Source organism: Kogia breviceps, chromosome 19 (genome assembly GCF_026419965.1).
Source record: "Kogia breviceps isolate mKogBre1 chromosome 19, mKogBre1 haplotype 1, whole genome shotgun sequence".
Taxonomy (NCBI): Eukaryota; Metazoa; Chordata; class Mammalia; order Artiodactyla; family Physeteridae; genus Kogia; species Kogia breviceps.
This window is the reverse complement of record NC_081328.1, coordinates 50,092,600-50,114,910: the sequence shown is the minus strand read 5'-3', so window position 1 is coordinate 50,114,910 and position 22,311 is coordinate 50,092,600. Positions and strand designations below refer to the sequence as shown.

General features: G+C 42.2%; 1 protein-coding gene across 5 annotated transcripts in view; it reads left to right on the top strand.

Moving 5' to 3' along the window:
- MFSD11 (major facilitator superfamily domain containing 11) overlaps positions 1-22,311 on the top strand; it is a 24,463-nt gene extending 2,152 nt beyond the window's left edge. For 4 of the 5 annotated variants that reach the window (XM_067020507.1, XM_067020509.1, XM_059048832.2 and 1 more), the window contains 11 exons: positions 976-1,083; positions 2,043-2,122; positions 2,245-2,341; positions 3,394-3,452; positions 4,002-4,146; positions 7,833-7,873; positions 13,543-13,608; positions 15,322-15,447; positions 19,967-20,141; positions 20,863-20,998; positions 21,671-22,311. In XM_067020507.1, the coding sequence (XP_066876608.1) occupies positions 976-1,083; positions 2,043-2,122; positions 2,245-2,341; positions 3,394-3,452; positions 4,002-4,146; positions 7,833-7,873; positions 13,543-13,608; positions 15,322-15,447; positions 19,967-20,141; positions 20,863-20,998; positions 21,671-21,835 (1,198 nt within the window). In that variant the 3' untranslated portion in view covers positions 21,836-22,311. Of the gene's footprint in view, positions 1-975; positions 1,084-2,042; positions 2,123-2,244; positions 2,342-3,393; positions 3,453-4,001; positions 4,147-7,832; positions 7,874-13,542; positions 13,609-15,321; positions 15,448-19,966; positions 20,142-20,432; positions 20,584-20,862; positions 20,999-21,670 lie in introns of those variants that run through there. The other variant, XM_067020510.1, reaches the window with a different exon arrangement.

Genomic DNA, 22,311 nt, shown 5'->3' with positions numbered 1-22,311 from the left:
GGGAATTTAATGCATACCTGTGTGTAAACACTAACAGATTTCTTATTTTCTCTATGGTTAAATAATAGATTGTGGCCAACCCCTTCCCCCCTTCCTCCCCAACTGTTCTTATTTGGTTCTGTGCTACCTAACCTAAATCTGACCTTATATAGGATAATTGAGAGTAAAAGGATGCTAATGTCCATTTTTTCAAGTGATTAATAATAATACCACAATTTTTTGTAATGTTTTGTCTTCATGTATACTGTAAAGAACAAATGAAGGAACATTTGCTATTTGAGAGATTCATAAAAGCCAAAAGAATAATTTACTTGGATTTATAAATAGTGGCTTATAAATGACTCTTGAAATGGTTTTAGTCACACTTTGCTACAAGGCATATATACTGGGGCCAGGTCTACAGTAGCTGAATAATGTTCAAGTGAGACCGTTAGGTTGAGTTAGATAAATTTCTGGGTTAAGCAATTTATAACTATGTGATTATTTATAGGCGTGAAATTTCATGCCCGTTGCCAGGAGTTGTAGGCTAAATTTGTAGAGCAGATTGGTTGACTAGGGCCTCTGGAGTCAGATTACCAGGGATGGGATTCTGGCTCCACCACTGACCAGCTATCCAGCTGGACTTTTGACAAGTTACTTACCCCTCTGTGTTTAATTTCTCTTTTCCATAAAATGAGGATAATAATACGTTTTTCATAGAGCTGTGTTAGTTGCTGTTATAATTTACTGGTACATTAAAAACCATATTGTCTAAGGCAGACTGATTCAAAGAAACATTTGACAAGACTTCAATGTTTTGGACAAATGAAAACTTTAATATGACATTCAGGTGAAGGATATAATTATAAATTCTGACTAAAGAATATGAGTGCTTACTGCAAAGTAAACTATAGACTAAGTGGGTGTGAAAAAGTGATCTTTTGAGACAGTGTTTCAAGAGTGTTGTTTTTTTCCTTTTGTGTGTTATGTGTGCAGCATGGCAATTATTTATGGAGTGTTCTCGGCTTCAAATTTGATTACGCCGTCAGTGGTTGCCATTGTAGGACCTCAACTCTCTATGTTTGCTAGCGGTTTATTTTACAGGTGAGTAGTCCAGTTTTCTTTCATCTAATTAGAACGCCTTCAGCTTCTTTCAAGCACATAGTAAACTTTTACCAGGAACTTGCTGACTTGGATTGAATAGATTATAGGAAGTATTTTAGGGATTTGGTTCTCTACTTGATGCTCAGGGATACCATTGTTTTAATGTGATGGAATTTGTGTATATTTGCTTTCATTTTACCACCAATAAAAATAGCATCCAAAAACCTTTTTCTACAAAAGTTGAAAAAGAACTCATGAAACAATCTTATTTTGTATCCAGTTGACTAATGGGAATTAAAACGAAATAACTGAACTTTTCTTCTGGGCTATAGAACTGCAGTCCCACTGTGTACTGAGCTGTTGGCAGAGGCCAATTGCAGACCTTTATTCAATGTCTCAGTTCACAAATTTGAAATAGTACGTTAAGAAATGGATAGGTCACATTTGTCCCCTTTTTTCCAGTACCAGAGAAGCAAGCCCTTTACAGGTTGAATTTTTTTTTTTTTTTTTTTTGGCTGCGTTGGGTCTTCCTTGCTGCATGCAGGCTTTCTCTAGTTGTGGCAAGCAGAGGCTACTCTTCATTGTGGTGCACGGGCTTCTCATTGCGGTGGCTTCTCTTGTTGCGGAGCACGGGCTCTAGGCGTGCGGGCTTCAGTAGTTGCGGTGCGTGGGCTCAGTAGTTGTGGCTCGCGGGCTCTAGAGAGCTCTAGGTGTGCGGGCTTCAGTAGTTGTGGCTCACGGGCTTAGTTGCTCCACAGCATGTGGGATCTTCCTGAACCAGGGCTTGAACCCGTGTCCCCTGCATTGGCAGGCAGATTCTTAACCACTGTGCCACCAGAGAAGTCCTACAGGTTGAATTTTAAAAGAAGAGATCCCTCAGAATTGATTCCTAGAAGGCATAATTGGCATTCTGTTTCAGGTATTGTTTGACTATAATACGTTGACCTGTTATATTTTAGCATGTACATTGCCGTTTTTATCCAGCCTTTCCCGTGGTCCTTCTACACAGCCTCTGTTTTCATTGGAATTGCAGCTGCTGGTAAGTATTTTGATGTTTATTTTCCCTATTTTCCAGGTCTTATCTAAGAGTATTATTTATATGTTTAATATATAAAGCTAAATGATTTCATTCCCTTGATAAACTTTTGGTTTGAATTTTAGTACTTTGGACAGCACAGGGAAACTGCCTGACAATAAATTCAGATGAACACACTATTGGGAGAAACAGTGGAATTTTCTGGGCACTCTTACAATCTAGGTAATAATCCTTATGGCTCAATCTTTCCTATAGTTTTTTTTGTCACACCATTTTTTTTAGACCCTGATTGTGTTGAAAACTCAGATCTTCTTGTTACATGAGTTAAGTTCCTAGGTACATGTGATTGAGATTTAAAATTTTATGGATTACTTAAAAATGCATGGACCTACCTCATTGGAATTTATGACTAGTTAATGGAAAATAATATTAACCATAAAGTATTTAGCACCTACTATACTTTAGGTACTACTGGGCTCTTGAATTTCAATAATCCTCACAACCTCCTGCAATAAGAAGGTATTAGCTCTATTCTACAGATAAGATAACAAAGGCTTAGTTAAAAGTTAACTGATCCAATCATCTGGATTCCAAAGGCCATGTCCTTCCCACCCAGCTATGCCACCTGATAGCTGTTAACAATTAAATTTCTAAAGTGAGACTAACTCTATAACGATACAGCATATTATATATTTCCTAAGTAGAAAGCAACAACAGTCATTCTGTCATGGAATCTGTCCTGACGATTTACCCTCATGAATCCTAAACGCCTAAAATTTTGGCCATGATAAGTCTTAACAAATGCAGATGTTGTTTTAAGAGATTGTGTATTTTGAAACTGGAGTGTAAGTGAATGATTTCTTCCCTGGGAAAATACTAAATAAAGTATCTGATTAGATGCAGATAACTAAATCATGGATTTTTTTTTCACTGATTCTTTAAAATATAGGATTTTAGAGGTAGGGTAAACTTGTTTCCAAGGAATCATTTCCAGAGCTTCAATAAGTCACATGTTTCACAGTGAGTCAGGTCTTTGGAGGACAGTCTGATTCAGGCTTCTCTCATGTGGAAGGAGACAGTTCCATCTGGCTTAGTTGAGTTTTTCAGAAAGAGGGTGAAGTTGATGTTTTTAAATGACTTAGGGCAGGTAGATAACTTCTTTAATTATGTAGGCCTCTCTTTCTCTTCTTTTACAGGTAATGGAAAAATTATTTCAAAACCCTTAAATATGAAAATAACTTCCCAATATCCTCTCCCTCCTTTTCTTCCCTCAGCTTGTTCTTTGGAAATCTCTACATATATTTTGCTTGGCAAGGGAAAACTCAAATATCAGGTTTGTTTTATTCACTGTGCTTTATTCAGATAAGTTCAAAGCAAAATAGCTGTTCCACGAAAATACCCCACATTGCTTTGTTCACATTGTTCTAGTGAACCGTGGTACCCTAAGTCCTCTCAGATTTTAGCTTTTAGTAATCTTTTCCCTTGGATTATGTTATTATACTAAGACTACAGTTTATGACTGCACTTCAAGCAGCATCTCAAAGTGTGGGAGAAGGTTATGCTCTGTGTGAGGAGACTAGTCAGTTGTCAGAAGACTTTTTAATTCAGTTGTTTTGTCTATTCCCTTCTTTGATTAAAAGAATATGATTAAGTTCTTGTGCTGGTTTTCTTTTGGCTTATTAGTATTTCTCTGACTGAAAGACAAAGGGGGATGTATCCTATTTTTCTCCTTGTCCTAGGTTTTTACTGATGCAGTAAAGTAAAATTTAATGACAAAGTGTGTTGATGGTTATAAACAAACATAGTACTGAACATAATATTAACTCTGGAATTGTTTGTATGGCCAGTACTATCTACTTTCGTCTTTTTTTTTTCCCCCTAGAGAGTGACCGAAGAACAGTGTTTATTGCCCTGACAGTGATTAGCCTTGTGGGGACAGTTCTCTTCTTTCTTATTCGGAAACCAGATTCTGAAAATGTCCTGGGAGAAGATGAATCTTCTGATGACCAGGACCTGGATGTCAACGAGTAAGAAGTTGAAAACATTCCTTTCTATTTTAAACTATATTTTGAGTAGGTCTAGTCTAGGAATTACCAGCCTTTTATAGCCCTAACTGATAATCCAGTGCTGGGCAGACATGAGGAAAAAGCTTTAAAGCAAATAAGCAGAGAAAGAAGATAAAGGGGAGCTGTCAGGAAGGAGGAAGGGAAAGAAAGGTAGACAGAGTCTGGGAAGGTAGTGAAAAGGTTTGTGGGGGATTTAAGTCTAATCCCAGGTCACCAGCCGTGTGACCGTGGACAGTAGCAGTGTTCCCCTGAGTTTCTCTAGGCCTCAGTTTCCTCATTCAATTCAGCAGACATCTCATGTGTTTTAATGTGTGAGGATATAGGCTCATAAAGTTGTATAGAAAACAATCCTCAGTAACCGTTTCTTGGATCCAGCCCTAACATTTTCTGATCATGTGGTACAAGGGAGTGGCAGGGCCATCAGCCGTCATTATAGGTGAGCGTGGTGACACCCATGCTCTGGGTTTCGCACTAACCTGTGCAGGTAGTTTTCCCCGATGTAGTCCCTACTGGGAAACAATTACATAGTCCTGTTTTTCTGAAAATTGTGAAGTGCCTTGAGCATATTTCTTTTTTTTTTTGCGGTACGCGGGCCTCTCACTGTTGTGGCCTCTCCCGTTGCGGAGCACAGGCTCCGGACGCGCAGGCTCAGCGGCCACGGCTCACGGGCCCAGCCGCTCCGCGGCACGTGGGATCTTCCCGGACCGGGGCACGAACCCGTGTCCCCTGCATCGGCAGGCGGACTCTCAACCAATGAGCCACCAGGGAAGCCCAAAAGTTTATTTTTAAATGTACAATAGGTTCCAAAACAACACTTCATTTTAGCTGTAGGTGGCAACAGATGTTATGACTGGGAAATCCAGATGGTTAAATAGGAATGGAATTAAGGACCATCATTGCCTCAGGCACAGAGAACAGCTTACTTTTGGCCATATTTCTTAATTCCACCTCTGGCCAGGGGACCTTCTCTGAGGCCTCCTCTTTCTGTTTCTGCTTAAATGTCTTATCTTCCTCATCCATCTCCTTGTCCTGGTTCTTGGGCTGCTTCAGGGGCTGCTTCTTGCCACCTTCGAGGCAAGACATGGCTCCTTCCTCCACTTCCCCAGACCCTGCCACTGGAAGCAGAGACCTCTTTCAATTATAAGTAAAACTGTTTGAAACATCACAGATGATTTCTCTGCAGGTTATCATCTAGATTTGAAGAAAGGGGAATGAGAAATCTTTGCCACTTTTGTTTTGCTTTGTGAACTGATAAAGTTATGAAGCTTGCCTTATAAGCATTTTACCTATTGTTAAAAATTTTGCATCGAACTTTCTGTGCTGCCTTTTTAAAGCCCCAAAAGGACATAAAATTCTCCAGTCATAGGATCATTAAGCATTCAAAATTTGCACTCTTCAGAGCAAAAAAGACGTGTTTTTATAAGTATACAAACATTTATGTGTATATGTACCACATACATATTTTTTTAAGCACAAACCAATGGATATTGGAGAAGGGGTCTATGAAGATGAATGCCACAAATTCAGAATTAAACACCCATTCATTCAGCAAATGTTAGGTGTTGGTGCTGTGAAGACAAATACAACCTGTCCCTGTTTGCAAGGAACTTTTCTGATAGACAAGGGATCATGTAACTGTCATAAGGTGCAATGCTGAGGGGTACCACTTAGCCTTTTTTTAGCATTCTCTGTTTCTGAATTGTCTTGCAAACTTGAAACTTGTGTCTTTATTTTGTAAATAGCACCATGTGCCAGCCATCTTCTAAAGGGGAGGGAAGGAGTAATGAACAAGACAGAGAATTCCCTGTTTTTACGTAACTTAATTGTAGAGGGGCTGGTAGACGATACCCTGTAAGAAAATAGCAGAGCAAGTGCTAGAAGTCCGTGAGAAAGGGGGAGGTGGTGGAGAACTAGGAGGTGAGAAGGTGTGAAGATCTACTGATGGCCATTGCAGCAGGTGCCAGGGGTGGGAAGGGGTGTGGTGGGTACCAGGAATGCCAGGGGCCCCCGGGCTTCTCACGGTGTAGGTAGGAGTGCGTTGTGAGAGTAGCGCAGCAGACAGAGGGTGGATTACATAGGATACAGCAGGAGTTTGGATTTTATTCTTGGTGTGATTAGAAGCCACTGAGGAAATAAGTAGGATCTGATTTTAAAGGATTCCACGAATCCACTTTGAATGATTTGCAGCTAATAGTAGCTGAGTTGATCATATTTTAATAGTCTATAGAGGGCTTCCCTGGTGGCGCAGTGGTTGAGAATCCGCCTGCCAATGCCGGGGACACGGGTTCGTGCCCCGGTCCGGGAAGATCCCACATGCCGCGGAGCAGCTGGGACCGTGAGCCATGGCCACTGAGCCTGCGCATCCGGAGCCTGTGCTCAGCAATGGGAGAGGCCACAACAGTGAGAGGCCTGCGTACCGGAAAAAAAAAAAAAAAAAAGTCTATAGAGTACAAATCAGTTTCTACTTATTTGGGGCCTTGAGTATGAAATAGTATAATCCACACCTGATCCTGTCCAAGTACTAGACAAGGGTACTGTCATTAAATGGCATGTACATAGGATTTGCTTCCAGGGAAGGCGTGAGTTTTTATGGTGGGGGAAAAAGGTTTCCTGTTGGTTAGAAGATACTACCGTTTTTGTGTTAGTAATTTATTTATTTAAATCAACTAGATCTCCTTTAGGTTTGTTTTTTGTTGTTCTTTTTTTTTCGGTTTGTTTGTTTGTAAATGATATCCTTTAAAGATCTAGGAGGAGTAGACTTGGCTGGTAGGGTAAGAAATGTAATTTCTTAAAAACTTTCTTACCCTAACCTTATAAATAATTACACTTACGTTACTTTATCTCAACTAATTCTCACAGGTAAGTGATAGTGTCCCTGTTTTATAAATGAGGAAATGAAAGAGAAATGAAGTCACTTGCCTAAAACCACCCAACTAATAAGTGGCAAAGTAGAACTCAGCCTCAAAGCCCACGTTTTTAACCCATAGATGATATCGCACCCAACCCCATACCGCCAATGATGGCAATGCTCTTCAAGAGTTCTAACACTGAAGAACCACAGAGTGCTTTTTACATAGTTGGAGTGGTGGAAGATTGAGCCCTCACAAATTGTTTTTACAGTTTGGAAACGGCGTAGAGGAGATTTCTGTCCTGCCTGAAGTATCATTTGTGAAAAAGACATGCAAGACTCTGTGCCATAATTTTTTTTTTTTTTTTTTGCGGTACGCGGGCCTCTCACTGTCGTGGCCTCTCCCGTTGCGGAGCACAGGCTCTAGACGCGCAGGCTCAGCGGCCATGGCTCTCAGGCCCAGCCGCTCCGCGGCATGTAGGATCTTCCCGGACCGGGGCACGAACCCGCGTCCCCTGCATCGGCAGACGGACTCTCAACTGCTGCACCACCAGGGAAGCCCCTGTGCCATAAATTTAATGTGAGGGAATTGTGCTCCACGGTGGTGCTTTAACCACATCATTCTCTGAAGCAAGGACCTGGGTCACGAAGGAACGCCCTGGAGCAGGGAGCGGTGAGGCCACTGAAAGTGTTTGCCAGACCACATAGAGCTTTTACAGATTTAAATGAAAATGTGATCGTATTTTTGTTTTCTTTCTTCATTTTCAGGGGAAAAGCTTTTTTCTTTTTATCTTTTCAGGTCTGCCCAGAACAATATGACAAAGGCAGTAGATGCATTTAGTAAGTATTTTCTGTGTCTGAAATGCAAGAACTGTTCAGGAACAACTTCAGCATTTGCCTTTCCCCCTTTCCCTGGTAACTTTGGATTGACGATACCCCAGTATTTTCATGTTTCCAGGTATGCCGCTCTGAAATATGCTAGTCTGCTCAGTAAGTATCTCTGTAACAGGGGGGATGTGAGGGATGGAGGATAATTCCGTACCCTACCTGAGCACGTGTGTGAGGGGGGCCTGAGGAGGAGGAGGAGGCAGAGGGTTAGGAGTTTACCCGAGGAAGTGAGACCACAGACCATTTCTTCATGCATCGCTTGTTACTCCTCAGAGCAACGCAGGAGCTTGGGTGACCCAGTAGCGTGTAAGACCAATCACGCTCCTCTGTTGAGGGTTCTTCCTGACTAAACCTCTCGATGTGCTTTATTTTCTATTGTTCTCACGACAATTTTGTGAGTATCGTACAACACACACGTATTATTATCTCGATTTTATAGAAGAGAAAACTGAGGCTTAGAGAAATCATTTATCCAAGGTCAAACAGGGCATTCCTTTTTTTTTTTTTTTTTTTTTTTTTTTTTTTTTTTTTTTTTTTTTTGTGGTACGCGGGCCTCTCACTGCTGTGGCCTCTCCCGTTGCGGAGCACAGGCTCCGGACGCGCAGGCTCAGCGGCCATGGCTCATGGGCCCAGCTGCTCCGCAGCACGTGGGATCCTCCCGGACCGGGGCACGAACCCGCGTCCCCTGCATCGGCAGGCGGACTCTAAACCACTGCACCACCAGGGAAGCCCAGGGCATTCCTTTCTTGTTATCAGAGGCCTAGAAAGCCACATTGGCTTCTTTGATGAACGTGGAGTCAGGCAGAGGGAGGCTGATGACCTTCAGGCTTAGGAGATGGTTCGTCCAGCCTTGGTGAGGCTTGATGCAGCCTCCCTGCTGTATTACTGAACCCCTCTCTGGATGTCTCTTGATATTAACCAGATTCAGGATGTCCTTCCTAGGCAGTTGTACAGACTTTGCCTCAACTTCTCTGTAAAATGAGACACTAACACAGTTAGGGCCTCATGCCTTTTATCACGGAGCTGGTTGGTTACTTGGTGTGGGGTTCAGTAGTAATAAGAAACTGGGCTGTCAGGTTTGAATGGGGAGAAAGAAGGCAGTGGCCAAAAAAGACAAGGCATATGGGGTGCTATAGGGCAAGAAAATCTAAATTTAGGTGATGGTTCCTGGCAGCTAGGGAGCAATGTGACATTATAAGGCGGCAAGGAAGCCGAAGGCAAAGAGAGAAAAGAAAAAGAGTGTCCAAGCTTTTTTGTCTGTGAGCCGGTGGTTCATTTATTATTTAATCATGACGTTCCTTCAGTTGGTGCCATAGTAGGTGTTGTACAGAAAGTGTTCTTGCTTATTTAGAAGGCATTTAATTCCTCAGCTGGATGTATGTGTTTAATGTGATTCTAGGAAATTTCAATAAAATTTTCTTAAATTTATTTTTTGGTCCTGATGAAAGGTTCCTAAAGTTCACCTGGAAGAATAAACGTCTGTCAATAGCCAATATAATTTTTTAAAAGAACTTTCCCTAACAAACATCAAAACCTATTATGAATCCATTAGAAAACACTGGAATACAAAGAGCAGTGGAACTGAAGTCTAGACCCACAATGGAATGTGGAATACAGTAAAATAGTCTTAAAAAGCAAGGCCAGACATCTGACTGCATGGAAAAAAAATGTAGTCTTACACTAAAATTCCAGGTAGATTAAATGTAAAAATGAAACCATAATAGTAACCGTAAGAAATTAATTTGGTAGAGGAAAGCCTTTCATGCAGGTCTGTCAAACAGTAAGGGAAAAGAATGCTCTTTGGGGGACTTCCCTGGTGGCTCAGTGGTTAAGAATCCACCTGCCAATGCAGGGGACACAGGTTCGAGCCCTGGTCCGGGAAGATCCCACATGCCACGGGAGCAACTAAGCCCATGTGCCACAACTACTGAGCCTGTGCTCTAGAGCCCGTGAGCCACAACTACTGAAGCTTGCACGCCTTGAGCCCGTGCTCTGCAACAAGAGAAGCCACCGCAACGAGAAGCCTGCGCACCACAACGAAGAGTAGACCTCGCTCTCCGCAACTAGAGAAAGCCCGCGCGCAGCAACGAAGACTCAACGCAGCCAAAGATGAATAAATTAATAAATAAATAAAATTTTAAAATAATATTAAGTTAAAAAAAATACTCTTTGGTTACCTAAAATATAAAATTTCAGTCTCTCAAAATCTAATGAGTTAAAATGGCAGGGAAAATATTTACAGTATATGATAGTTATGAACCAATAAGAAAAGCATAAACATTCCAGTAGAAAATATTTATTGTATAAACAAAGGAGAATTATTATAAGCTAAGTATAAGAAATGCAAATTAAGTTTTCTATCAAATTTCAAAAGATAAAAAATAATTCTCAGTATATGGGGCATAGGTACATGCGTAAGACCACAACGCTAAAAATATACACTTGTATTACTTTCTGTGATTTGTCAGTAAGTATCAAAAGCTTTAAAAATGTTTATACCTTTACCCCAACAATTCCACTAATAGGATTATCCTCAGGAAATAATTAAGAATTTAGGCCAAGATTTAACTACTGTTTATATTAGTGAGAAATGGAAATAATTTAAATATTCAACTACAAGCCATCTATCCAATAGATTACTGTAGCCATTAAAATGATCACTGAATATTAGAAAATGCTTGTTATGTGAAAAATTATAAAATAATATAAAATTATAAAATAGTATATACCATCATTTTCTTGATGGTATCTTTTGAATCACAGAATTCAAAAGTTTTGAATTTAAAACTTAACAGAGGGCTTCCCTGGTGGCGCAGTGGTTGAGAATCTGCCTGCCGATGCAGGAGACACGGGTTCGTGCCCTGGTCCGGGAAGATCCCACATGCCGCGGAGCAGCTAAGCCCGTGAGCCATGGCCGCTAGGCCTGCGCGTCCGGAGCCTGTGCTCTGCAACGGGAGAGGCCACAACAGTGAGAGGCCCGCATACCGCAAAAAAAAAAAAAAAAAAAAAAAAAAACTTAACAGAAGTTTTAAATTTTTGATGATGTCTGATTTAGCTATTTTGTCTTTTGTTGTGTGTGCTTTTGGTGTCCTAGAAGGCTTTGCCTAACTCCAGGTCACAAAGATTTACTCCTGTATTTTTTTCGAAGACTTTTATAGTTTTAGCTTTTACATTTTGGTCTGTGATCCATTTTGAGTTAATTTTTATGGATGTTGGGATGTAGGAGTCTAACTTCATTCTTTTGTAAGTGGAGATCAGTTGTCCTAGCACCATTTTCTGGAAAGACTATTCTTTCTCCCATTGAATTGTGTTGGCACCCTTGTTGAAAATCAATTGACTGTGAATGTAAGAGTTTATTTCTAGATATATATCTATCCTTATGCCAGTACAATGCTGTGTTGATTATTGTAAATTTTGAAATTGGAAAGCGTGAATTTTCAACTTTGTTCTTTTTCAGGATTGTTTTGGCTATTATTGGTCCCTTGAATTTGCATATGAATTTTAGGATCAGTTTGTTGATTTCTGCAAATAGATTATATTGGGTGTTTGCTTTTTTTTTTTTTCCTTTTTTTTTGCAGTACGCGGGCCTCTCACTGTTGTGGCCTTTCCCGTTGCGGAGCACAGGCTCCGGACGCGCAGGCTCAGCGGCCATGGCTCACGGGCCCAGCCGCTCCGCGGCATGTGGGATCCTCCCGGACCGGGGCATGAACCCGTGTCCCCTGCATCGGCAGGCGGACTCTCAACCACTGCGCCACCAGGGAAGCCCTGCTTTTTTTTTTTTGATAAACGATTTTTTAGAGAAGTTTTAGGTTCACAGCAAAATTGAGAAGAAAATACAGAGATTTCCCATATATGCCCTGCCCTCACCCACACATAACCTTCCCCATTATCATTGTCCCTCACCATAGTGCTACAATCAGTGGACCCACAATGACACATCATTATCACCTAGAGTCCATGGATTACATACATTAGGGTTCACTCTTGGTGTTGTACATTTTATGGGTTTGGACAAATGTATAATGACATGAATCCACCATTATAGGATCATACTAGATTATGTTTTAACATTTCTTTTCGTTAGCTAAATCTTCTGATAAGTCAAAAGCAGATATGCTTTGCTAATGTAATGTGTTTTTTTTTAAAATAATTTTTTATTTCTTTAGTTTTGGCTGTATTGGGTCTTTGTTGCTGCGTGCGGGCTTTCTCTAGTTGCGGCGAGCAGGGGCTATTCTTTGTTGCGGTATACGGGCTTCTCATTGCGGTGGCTTCTCGTTGCGGAGCACGGGCTCTAGGTGCACAGGCTTCAGTAGTTGTGGGTCTCGGGCTTCAGTAGTTGTGGCGCACGGGCTTAGTTGCTCCGCGGCATGTGGGATCTTCCCGGACCAGGGCTCGAACCCGTGTCCCCTGCACCGGCAGGCAGATTCTTAACCACTGCGCCACGAGGGAAGCCCCTAATGTAATGTTTTTAATTAAAAATATTGTTTTGAACTTTATTGATCATGTATTTTTTTTCTGGAAGTATGTGAAAATGATTGGTGAAAATATCTTACTGCTTTTAGTTTCACTTTATTTTAGTGAAGTTGGAGAAGAAAAAGAACTATCTTCTTTTGTATATGGAGAAGTTCAGGACAGAGTGTTTGTGATTTCTGTGAGTTTCCTAGTCACCCGTTGAACAGGAACTAAAATCTGGATCCTGAGGCCAAGGATGAGCTGTAGTAGGGGCCACACCACTGCCTCCAGGGCTGTAGTAGGGGCCACACCACTGCCTCCAGGGCTGAACTGAGGCCCGAGCGCTCCTGCTGCAGAGCTGGCCGCACCAAATGATGTCTCTGTGAGACTGGAGAACTTTCATTTATTTCCAGGCGGGTTCTGATTTGGGGTGGGTTTTGGTTTTGTTTCCCCCCCCACACACCTTTTAAAAAAAATCTGGATCTGCTATTAGTTTACGATCCTAGATAAGTGGCCTTAAATTATGAAATGTGAGCAGGTTCAAAAAAGTTAAAATGTACAGTTTTTAGAAATGCATTTTCCATTGCAGATTTCAACTAAGCTGAACAACATAAAAATAAACATTAAGGGGATCAGAAACAAATAGGCAGAACTGAAGTTTCAGTCCTCAGATCCAGAGAGAGAATCTCAGGAAGCGGCATCCCAGCTTTTGGTGGTCAAAGAGCTCCGCTGCTGATTCTGACCTAGGGTCCACTGTTAAAGCTGCCCTGTGACAGTTCCTTAGGGAAGTCAGCACTTTGCCAACTGCTGACTCTCTTAATAGCCTAGCCTTTAATCAAGTCTGTTGGAATATTCTGTTGTTTTGTTTGGTCCTGTTTCTTTTCTTTGTTTCATGTTTTGTTTGTTTTCACAAGAGCTGGAGAATGTGTTAGAGAAAACACAACTCTAGACTATATTTACACAGTTGAAATCAACATTTTTTTTTTTATAGGGCAGATTTAGTTCATACCTTAACCATTTTAATCTGAATCATTAACCTCTGTCCCAATGTATTTGTTTATTGACATTATTGACAAGAGGTGTTTTGGTTGAATGAATGTTTTAGAATTTTTGTTTGATTGATTAAAATCTAGTTAAGTACTCCTAAATTTTTTTTTCCTTTTTTATAGAAAAGTCTCTTAAGTTATGTGTCACCAAGGAGATGCTCCTTCTTAGCATTACAACTGCTTATACAGGTAATGGGATTAATTATGGTTTTGGTTTTCTGTGGCTGCATAATTACAGTAAGGGTTGAAAACAGCAACTGTGTTACTTTCTCACAATTCTGTGCATTGACTGGTCTCAGCTAAATGGTTTTTCTGGTGGTCTCAGGGTCTCTTGTGGCTGCTGTTAAAGGGTGGCTGAGGCTAAAACTTCCAAGGAAGTTTCATTTGCGTGTCTGAAGGGGTCTGATGCTAGCTGGGTCTCAGATTTCTCCTTGTGTCTCAGCAGCTATGTGACCCCCTCCCACATTGATGAAAGCAAATCATAGGGCCAGCCCAAATTCAGTGTGGGAGGATTCTACACAAGAGTTTGAAAACTGGGAGGCCTGGTTCATCCCAACCAGTGATTTTAGGGCAAAATAGAACACTACAGAAAATAGTCATGAGTAAATCTGTGTAACTTGGCATGAATTAAGATAATTTTTAATGAAATGGAATGAGTTCTGTGGCTTACGATGATAATGCGATGTGATAATAGGTGGAATACTCTTAGGTCTTAAGGAAATCTGTTTCCTTGTAAAAATTGCTCTAATGTGCCAATTATTACTTTTGCCGTTACAGTTGACCCTTGGACAATGAAGGGATGGATTAGGGGTGCTGACCTCCCCTGCAGTGAAAATCTTCGTATAACTATAGTCAGCCCTTTGTGTCCGTGCTTCCTTGTCTGCAGGTTGAACCAGCTGTGGGTCCTGTAGTCTATATGGACCCACACAGTTCAAACCCGTGTTGTCCAAGGTTCAACTGTATGTGCTTCATTGGTATAAACGTCTTATTTTTAGGTCAAACAGAATAAATATTAAACATCCTCAAAATTCAGTTAAGGTTTTGTAGCATTAAGGAATCAGGTCTTCTACTCATTTGCTCTAATTTTCTACCCGAATTTATTTATTTATTTATTTATTTATTTATTTATTTATTTGCGGTACGCGGGCCTCTCCCTGTTGTGGCCTCTCCCATTGCGGAGCACAGGCTCCGGACGCGCAGGCCCGGCGGCCACGGCTCACGGGCTTAGTCGCTCCGCGGCATGTGGGATCCTCCCGGACCAGGGCACAAACCTGTGTCTCCTGCATCAGCAGGCGGACTCTCAACCACTGCGCCACCAGGGAAGCCCTACCCGAATTTTTTGAATTTCTTTTCCTAGGATAATGTGTTTAATTAAAACTTGAGACTTTAAGCAGAAGTGGATAGTAGGTATTGGTCTTACAACTGTATATCCCTGCTCCCTTGGGAAGCTATTAATAAGGATAATGAGCACTCTAGTTTCGCTGTTAGTTATGTTCTCTGTTCAGCCCGTCTGCTCACAGAGTGACCATTTTTAACATAAGGATGCCTTTGCTTAGAGTTGTATGCTTTTATCTGAAATATGTGACAACTGCCATCTTGTGGCTAATTCCACGGCATCAGTTAGGTCACGTAAAATTACGCTGTGCTCGGGGAGTAACATTTCAGCCTGTGTGAATTTTGTTTTATGCGTGTATAGCTCACATACTACTAGACATGAAGAAAAACCAGGAAAGGGAGACTGTGCATTTTTTTCAATACTAAAGCCAGTGCTTCCCAATCCGTGGTAGGTTGAATCTGAGGCTGCAGAGTGTTGGATATGGAGGGCTGACTATGGGACTTGAGCATCTGTGGATTTTTACACCTAGGGACAACTGTAATTTAAGTCTCATTTTTTTTCTGAAGGTCTGGAATTGACTTTCTTCTCTGGTGTATATGGAACCTGTATTGGCGCTATAAATAAATTTGGAACAGAAGAGAAAAGCCTCATTGGACTTTCTGGCATTTTCATTGGCATTGGAGAAATTTTAGGTTGGTTTAAAAAAAAAAGTTTTTGCACTAAATCAGTTTGTTATAGAAATTTTAAATGTACTTCACCTCTCTGTCCTTGAATTTCTGTTTCCTTGCTTTTATACAAATGGGTATGTCGGATTTTTTTTTTATTATCACTGTTCTAAAACTAAATTATAAAACATTTGCCAAATAATTCAAGACAAAACCATAAGTAAGAAAACATATGGTCTCTCCCAGCTTTTCCTCTTAAAATACTTAGGGAAGGTGTATTAGAATTCCTGATTTTTTTTTTTTTTTTTTTTTAGTGTGTTAGTTTCTGCTTTATAACAAAGTGAATCAGCTATACATGTATCCCCATATCTCCTCCCTCTTGCGTCTCCCTCCCACCCTCCCTATCCCACCCCTCTAGGTGGTCACAAAGCACTGAGCTGATCTCCTTGTGCTATGCGGCTGCTTCCCACTAGCTATCTGTTTTACATTTGGTAGTGTATCTATGTCCATGCCACTCTCTCACTTCGTCCCAGCTTACCCTTCCCCCTCCCCGTGTCCTCAAGTCCATTCTCTAGTAGGTCTGCATCTTTAGAATTCCTGAATTTCTTATTCTCTGAATCTCTGACACCAGTTGGATGTGCAACAATACAGTTCAATTCTGACACTCCTGGAGTTAGCATCGGACTCCACAGGTTCAAGGGTGCAGTCCTGCAAGGCCAACCTCACTTGAGACATCAGTCGTTAGTCCTGGGTCCCAGGCTACCTTCCCTTCTGTCCAGCTTGGCTACACATTCAAGGGTTCCCACAACACCCCTGGAAAATGCTATACTTACTGTTAAGGTTTACTATAAAGGATGCAAATGAGCAGCTGGGTGAAGAGGTGCATAAGGCAGAGTCCCGGAGGGCCCCTGGTGTAGGAAGCTCTGTCCCCGTGGAGTCTGGGTGTGGCACCCTCCCATCATGTGGATGCAGCCCTCACCAGGGAGCTCTCCCAAACCTGTTTTGTAGGGATTTATGGAGATCTCATTATGCCACGTGGTTGATTAAATCATCCACCATTGGTGACTGGACTCAGTTTCTACTCCCTCTCCCCTCCCCTGAGATTCAGGGGTGGGGCTGAAAGTTCCAACCCTCTAATCAAGGCTGGGTCCTTCTGACAACCAGCCCCATCCTGACTATCTAGGGCTACCTCCAGACCCCCTCAAGGATCACCTCATCATCTCTGGTGTCAGAAGACATTAGTTAAGATAACTAGAGACATTCCTTTCACTGAGCAATGCTAGGGTTTTAAGAGCTCCATGCCAGAAAGTGGAGAGGAGAAGAGGACAAGGCAAAGTCCAAATCTCTTTATTATACCACCAGGTATTACTTATTCAGCAATGATCTGTTCAATATTTGCAGTATATTGGGTGTTGTGTCACATATGAGGAACTTACCAATTCAACAGATGTTTGTTGTGAATCCATTGTATGAACAAAACATGGAGTTTATATTCTTGGGGAAGAACACAGACAATAAAAAACATCGGAAACTTAGAATGTCAGACAGTGATAAGCACTATGGAGAAGGCAGACTTCGGTGTATTTTTGTTCCCTAATTCAGCGGCCCCCAACCTTTTTGGCACCAAGAACCAGTTTCGTGGAAGACAATTTTTCCATGGGTGGGTGCGGGGGGGGGGGATGGTTTCAGGATAACTCAAGCACATTACATTTACTGTGCACTTTTTTCTATTATTAGTACATTGTAATATATAATGAAATAATTATACAACTCACCATAATGCAGAATCAATGGGAGCCCTGAACTTGTTTTCCTGCAACTCGATGGTCCTGTTGGGAGTGATGGGAGACAGTGGCACCTGACGTGTGTTGCTTATGTCCGGTCTACTCTGTAAGATGCAGCTTAATTGTCACATGCCACTCACTGATAGGGTTTTGATATGAGTCTTCAAGCAACCGATTGATGATGGTCTCTGTGCAGACGAGCCTCTCTGCTAACGATGACCTGTATTTGCAGCCGCTCCCCAGCGCCAGCGTCACCGCCTCAGCTCCGCCTCAGGCCATCAGGCGTTAGATTCTCATAAGGAGCGCGCAACCCAGATCCCTCGCGTGTACAATTCACAGTAGGGTTCGCGCTCCTATGAGAATCTAATGCTGCCGCTGAGGCGACAGGAGTCGGAGCTCAGGCGGTAATGCGAGCGATGGGGAGCGGCTGTAAATACAGATGAAGCGGCTGGCCTGCTGCTCCCCTCCTGCTGTGGGGCCCGGTTCCCAACGGGGCACCGGTACCCCTCCCCTACTTTATTGCCAACACCTGGCACGTGTGTGTGTGTCTGTGTGTGTGTGTGTGAGAACATGTTAATACAGTTACGGTAATTGTTTTAATGACTTTGCTCATTCTAACATCTGCAGCAGTTCTGGGGTAGTGTCGTCGTTGTTTTCTTTACAACTTTATCGAGATATAGTTCACATGACGTATAGTTCACCCATTTAAAGTATACAGATCAGTGTTTTTTAGTATATTCACAGGGTTGTACAGCCATCACTGTAATTTAATTATAGACCATTTTCAACACCGTTCTCCAGGAAACTGCTCATCTGCTTTCTCTATAGATTTGTTTATTCTGGACATCTTGTGTAAAGGGAATCATACAATATATATGGTCTCTTGTGTGTGGCTTCTTTCACTTAGCCCAGTGTTTTCAAGATTTTTCCATGGTGTAGCATGTATCAGTACTTCATTTCTTTTTCTTTTTCTTTCTTTATTTTTTACTTCATTCCTTTTTATTACCAAATAATATTTAGTTGTATGGAGCTACTACATTTTATTTATCCATTTATCATGTCACAGACATCTGGGTTGTTTTTGCTTTGGGGCCGTTAAGAATAATGCTGCTGTGAACATTTGTGTATACTTTTTTTTTTTTTTTTTTTTTTGGCTGTACGCGGGCCTCTCACTGTTATGGCCTCTCCCGTTGCGGGGAACAGGCTCTGGACGTGCAGGCCCAGTGGCCATGGCTCACGGGCCCAGCCACTCCGTGGCATGTGGGATCTTCCCGGACCAGGGCACGAACCTGTGTCCCCTGCATCGTCAGGCGGACTCCCAACCACTGCGCCACCAGGGAAGCCCTGTGTATACTTTTTGTGTGAGCTTATGTTTTCATTTCTCTTGCATGTAAACCCAGCACTAGAATTGCTGGGTCATGTGATAACTGTGTGTGACTGATTTGTCTACTTACGATGGGTCCTATTTTCCTGTTTCTTTGCATGCCTGGTAATGTTGTGGATACTAGCCATTGTGAACTGTACCTTGTTGGGTGCAGGATGTTTTTTATATTCCTTTTAATGTTCTTGAGCTTTGTTCTTGGATGTGGTTCATTTACTTGAAAACAGTATGATTTTTTTTTTTTAAATCTTGCTTTTAAAATTTGTTGGATGGGATCGGAGTAGTGCTCAGACTAGGGCTAATTATCCCTCACCCCTGACGGAAGACCCTTCTGTGTACACCCAGTACCCGTGAATAATAAGATTTCCAGTCTGGCTGGTGGGACCAGGCACTCTTCCCTGCCCAGGGCAGGGCACTGATACCTCTAATCCTCTTGGAAGGTTCTTTCCAGGCCTCTGCTAATTTACTCACATCCTGTGCTGATCAGCTGTCCTTTCTTGTACTCTGTCTTGGGAACTCAGGCACCTTATCTCCCCAGACTCTCAGCTCTGTCTGCTCAACTCAGGCAGGCTGCAGGCCTCCACCTGCCTTCCCTCCTCTTCTCCGTCTCCCTCCCTGCAGCCCACAGCCTCTCAGTCAGCTGGGGCAGGTGTGGGCCTCACCTCATTTGTTTCCTGTCTCTCAAAGATCACTGCCCTTTGTTGCCTGATAATATGCGGCTTCAAAACCATTGTGTCATATTTTTGGTACTTTTTTTTGGCGTGGGGGTGGGTGGGTCACCTGTGTGCATTTTGTGATCTGTTTTGTCTTGTTTAATTTTAGTCCATGTGCGCAGCCGTGGCATTTTTCTACAGTAACTAACTTCTCCTTCATTGGCAACTCCTGGTAATGGTGATGTTTGGGATTTTTGGAACTGTTTCCTTCTTCACTGTGGAGTGGGAAGCTGCTGCCATTGTAGCCCGGGGCTCTGTTAATAACTCTGTTTCAACAGTTATTTCTTTTCTTTTTCTTTTTTTTTTTTTTTTTGTGGTACACGGGCCTCTCACTGTTGTGGCCTCTCCCGTTGCGGAGCACAGGCTCCGGACGCGCAGGCTCAGCGGCCATGGCTCACGGGCCCAGCCGCTCCGCGGCACGTGGGATCTTCCCGGGCCAGGGCACGAACCCGTGTCCCCTGCATCGGCAGGCGGACTCTCAACCACTGCGCCACCAACGAAGCCCTCAACAGTTATTTCTTATTTTCTATATTTGTGCCTTCTTTCTTTCTTTTTTGACTAAATTAGCTATTGGTTTGTCCGTTTAATTTATTTTTTCACAGAACTAAGATTTTGATGTATTAACCTGGCCGTGGGTTTTTGTGTTCTCTACTTCGTGGGTTTTCTAGGTGGAAGCCTCTTTGGCCTGCTGAGCAAGAACAGTCGTTTCGGTAGGAATCCAGTCGTGCTGTTGGGCATCCTGGTGCATTTCATAGCTTTTTATTTAATATTTCTCAACATGCCTGCGGATGCCCCTATCGCTCCTGTTGAAGGAACTGACAGCAGTGCTTACATCAAACCCAGGTACAGTGACTCTCCTTTTTCTAGTAATTTAAGGAAGGGCGGGAGGTAGAGGATGGCTAGGAATTTAGAATGGAGCAGTTAATCCTTTTCTGCAAGTCTGTTATCTTTATAAGGTCATCTGTCAAGTGTTAATGGAGCCAGAATGAGTTTAAATAGGAATCCATAGAGAATCCCAAGTTATTTGTCTAAGTTTGCTGGTTTTAACCTTTCTCCCCACGAAATCTTTTTCTTGATCTGTAAAGGAGCACATAAGTATCTGATTGGAACTTTATGCCTCTGCCTTTCAACCAGTGAAATCTCTAGAAGTTTGGGCCCCGAGGAAGAGCCATGAGGAGCGAGGGGTGATCTGCCAGCTGGGCCGGCCACCCGGTTCTCTCACAGTGTCGACAGCAGTTTTGAGGGTGTCATTTATTTGCGCTCAACTCTCAAAGTCATTGTAGATGTGAGTGTTTATGTCTAGATCCACAATCCAGGAGCAGCTCTGCCCCAAACACAGTGTTTGCTTCCCCAATAGTTAGTAGACCAGAGTTTGCTAGACTGCAAAGGTGAGTGCGTTTGAGCATAAATTCTGACTTTGTAAATTCCAGTATTTATTCATACTTGTTTCATAGTGTTTAAAACTTGAAAGTAAAATGCTTTTGTGGGTGAGTTGTTTTTACATTTTAATCAACTCTAACAAATATTGTTAATGCTCACTCTAAATTAATTTTGTTTTATTCAGCAAAGAAGTTGCCATCTTCTGCAGCTTCCTGTTGGGTCTTGGAGACAGCTGCTTCAATACCCAGCTGCTTAGTATTCTAGGTTTTCTCTATTCTGAAGACAGTGCACCAGCTTTTGCAGTCTTTAAATTTGTGCAGGTAACCTCTTCTTCAGATTGTGTTTAAAGCAGGGTCCATTTTTTTTAGTGCTTTAACTTTGTTTTCTTAATGTTTCTTAAATGAAAGTCAAGGACAACCTTTAAAAGGATTTGTGGGACTTCCCTGGAGGTCCAATGGTTAAGACTCTGCACTTCCAATGCAGGGGCCGCAGGTTTGATCCCTGGTCAAGGAACTAAGGTCCCACATGCTGCATGGCGTGGCCAAAAAAAAAAAATTTTTTTTAAATAATAAAAGGATTTGTGATTAGAGTTAGGAAGCAATGAGTAGTGTGATCTTTTTTGCCCCATCACTTGTGTAAGAGATTTTATGTTCTGGTCTCTCTGCGGCTCAGACTTCCTTAGATACCAGAATTCTTAGTATACACATATAACGAGAGTGTTTCTCACTGTTTTGGCACGTTATTTTATAACTCCTGTTTTTTACAAAATACTATTTTAAATAATAGCTTACTTGATTGTTCCCAGCTCTCAGCAGGAGTTTGTGGTGCATGTTTGTGAGCTAGTGAGCAAGGAAGTGCCATCTAGATGCAGAAAGAGCAGGGAGCAGTGCAAGGCATGGGAAGCCCTGGGCCAGAGAGCCGCGGGGCTCTTTGTGGAGCGGCTGGGTCACCTGTGTGCATTTTGTGATCTGTTTTGTCTTGTTTATTTTTAGTCCATTTGCGCAGCCGTGGCATTTTTCTACAGTAACTACCTTCTCCTTCACTGGCAACTCCTGGTCATGGTGATGTTTGGGTTTTTTGGAACTGTTTCCTTCTTCACTGTGGAGTGGGAAGCTGCTGCCATTGTAGCCCGGGGCTCTGACTACCGAAGTATTTGATGAAGGGTGCCCACGAGAGGAGGCTGCCTCTTCAGACAGCTCGGCTGGGCGGCAGGGCTCGGTGGAGGAGGCCCGCTCTCGTCTTCACAGCACATTGGAGGATGCTTAGGATGGAAAGTCAGAGATTTAAGACTGCTAAGTCTGCCAGAGTTGGTATTCAAGTTTACAGATGTTAGTTGTTTGAAACTAGTGGAATAAGGGAGACTTGTACTGTCGATTATGATTGTTCAAAGATGTTGTTTTTCAGTTCATCTCTCTCGTGTTCCTTTTGATCATGTTATCGATGTGTAGGTGTTTTCTTCTCCCCCTGTTCTCTTTGAACGATCATGCTTTGATTGAAACTACTAGGCCATATGTCATATAAAGACTCTTGCTGGGTATGGTGTATGTGTTACTATGTAATAAAAGGGAGCATATGCCACCCCACGCGTGTCTGGGAATGACATTTAAATAAATCATGTGATGCTGAAATGGAA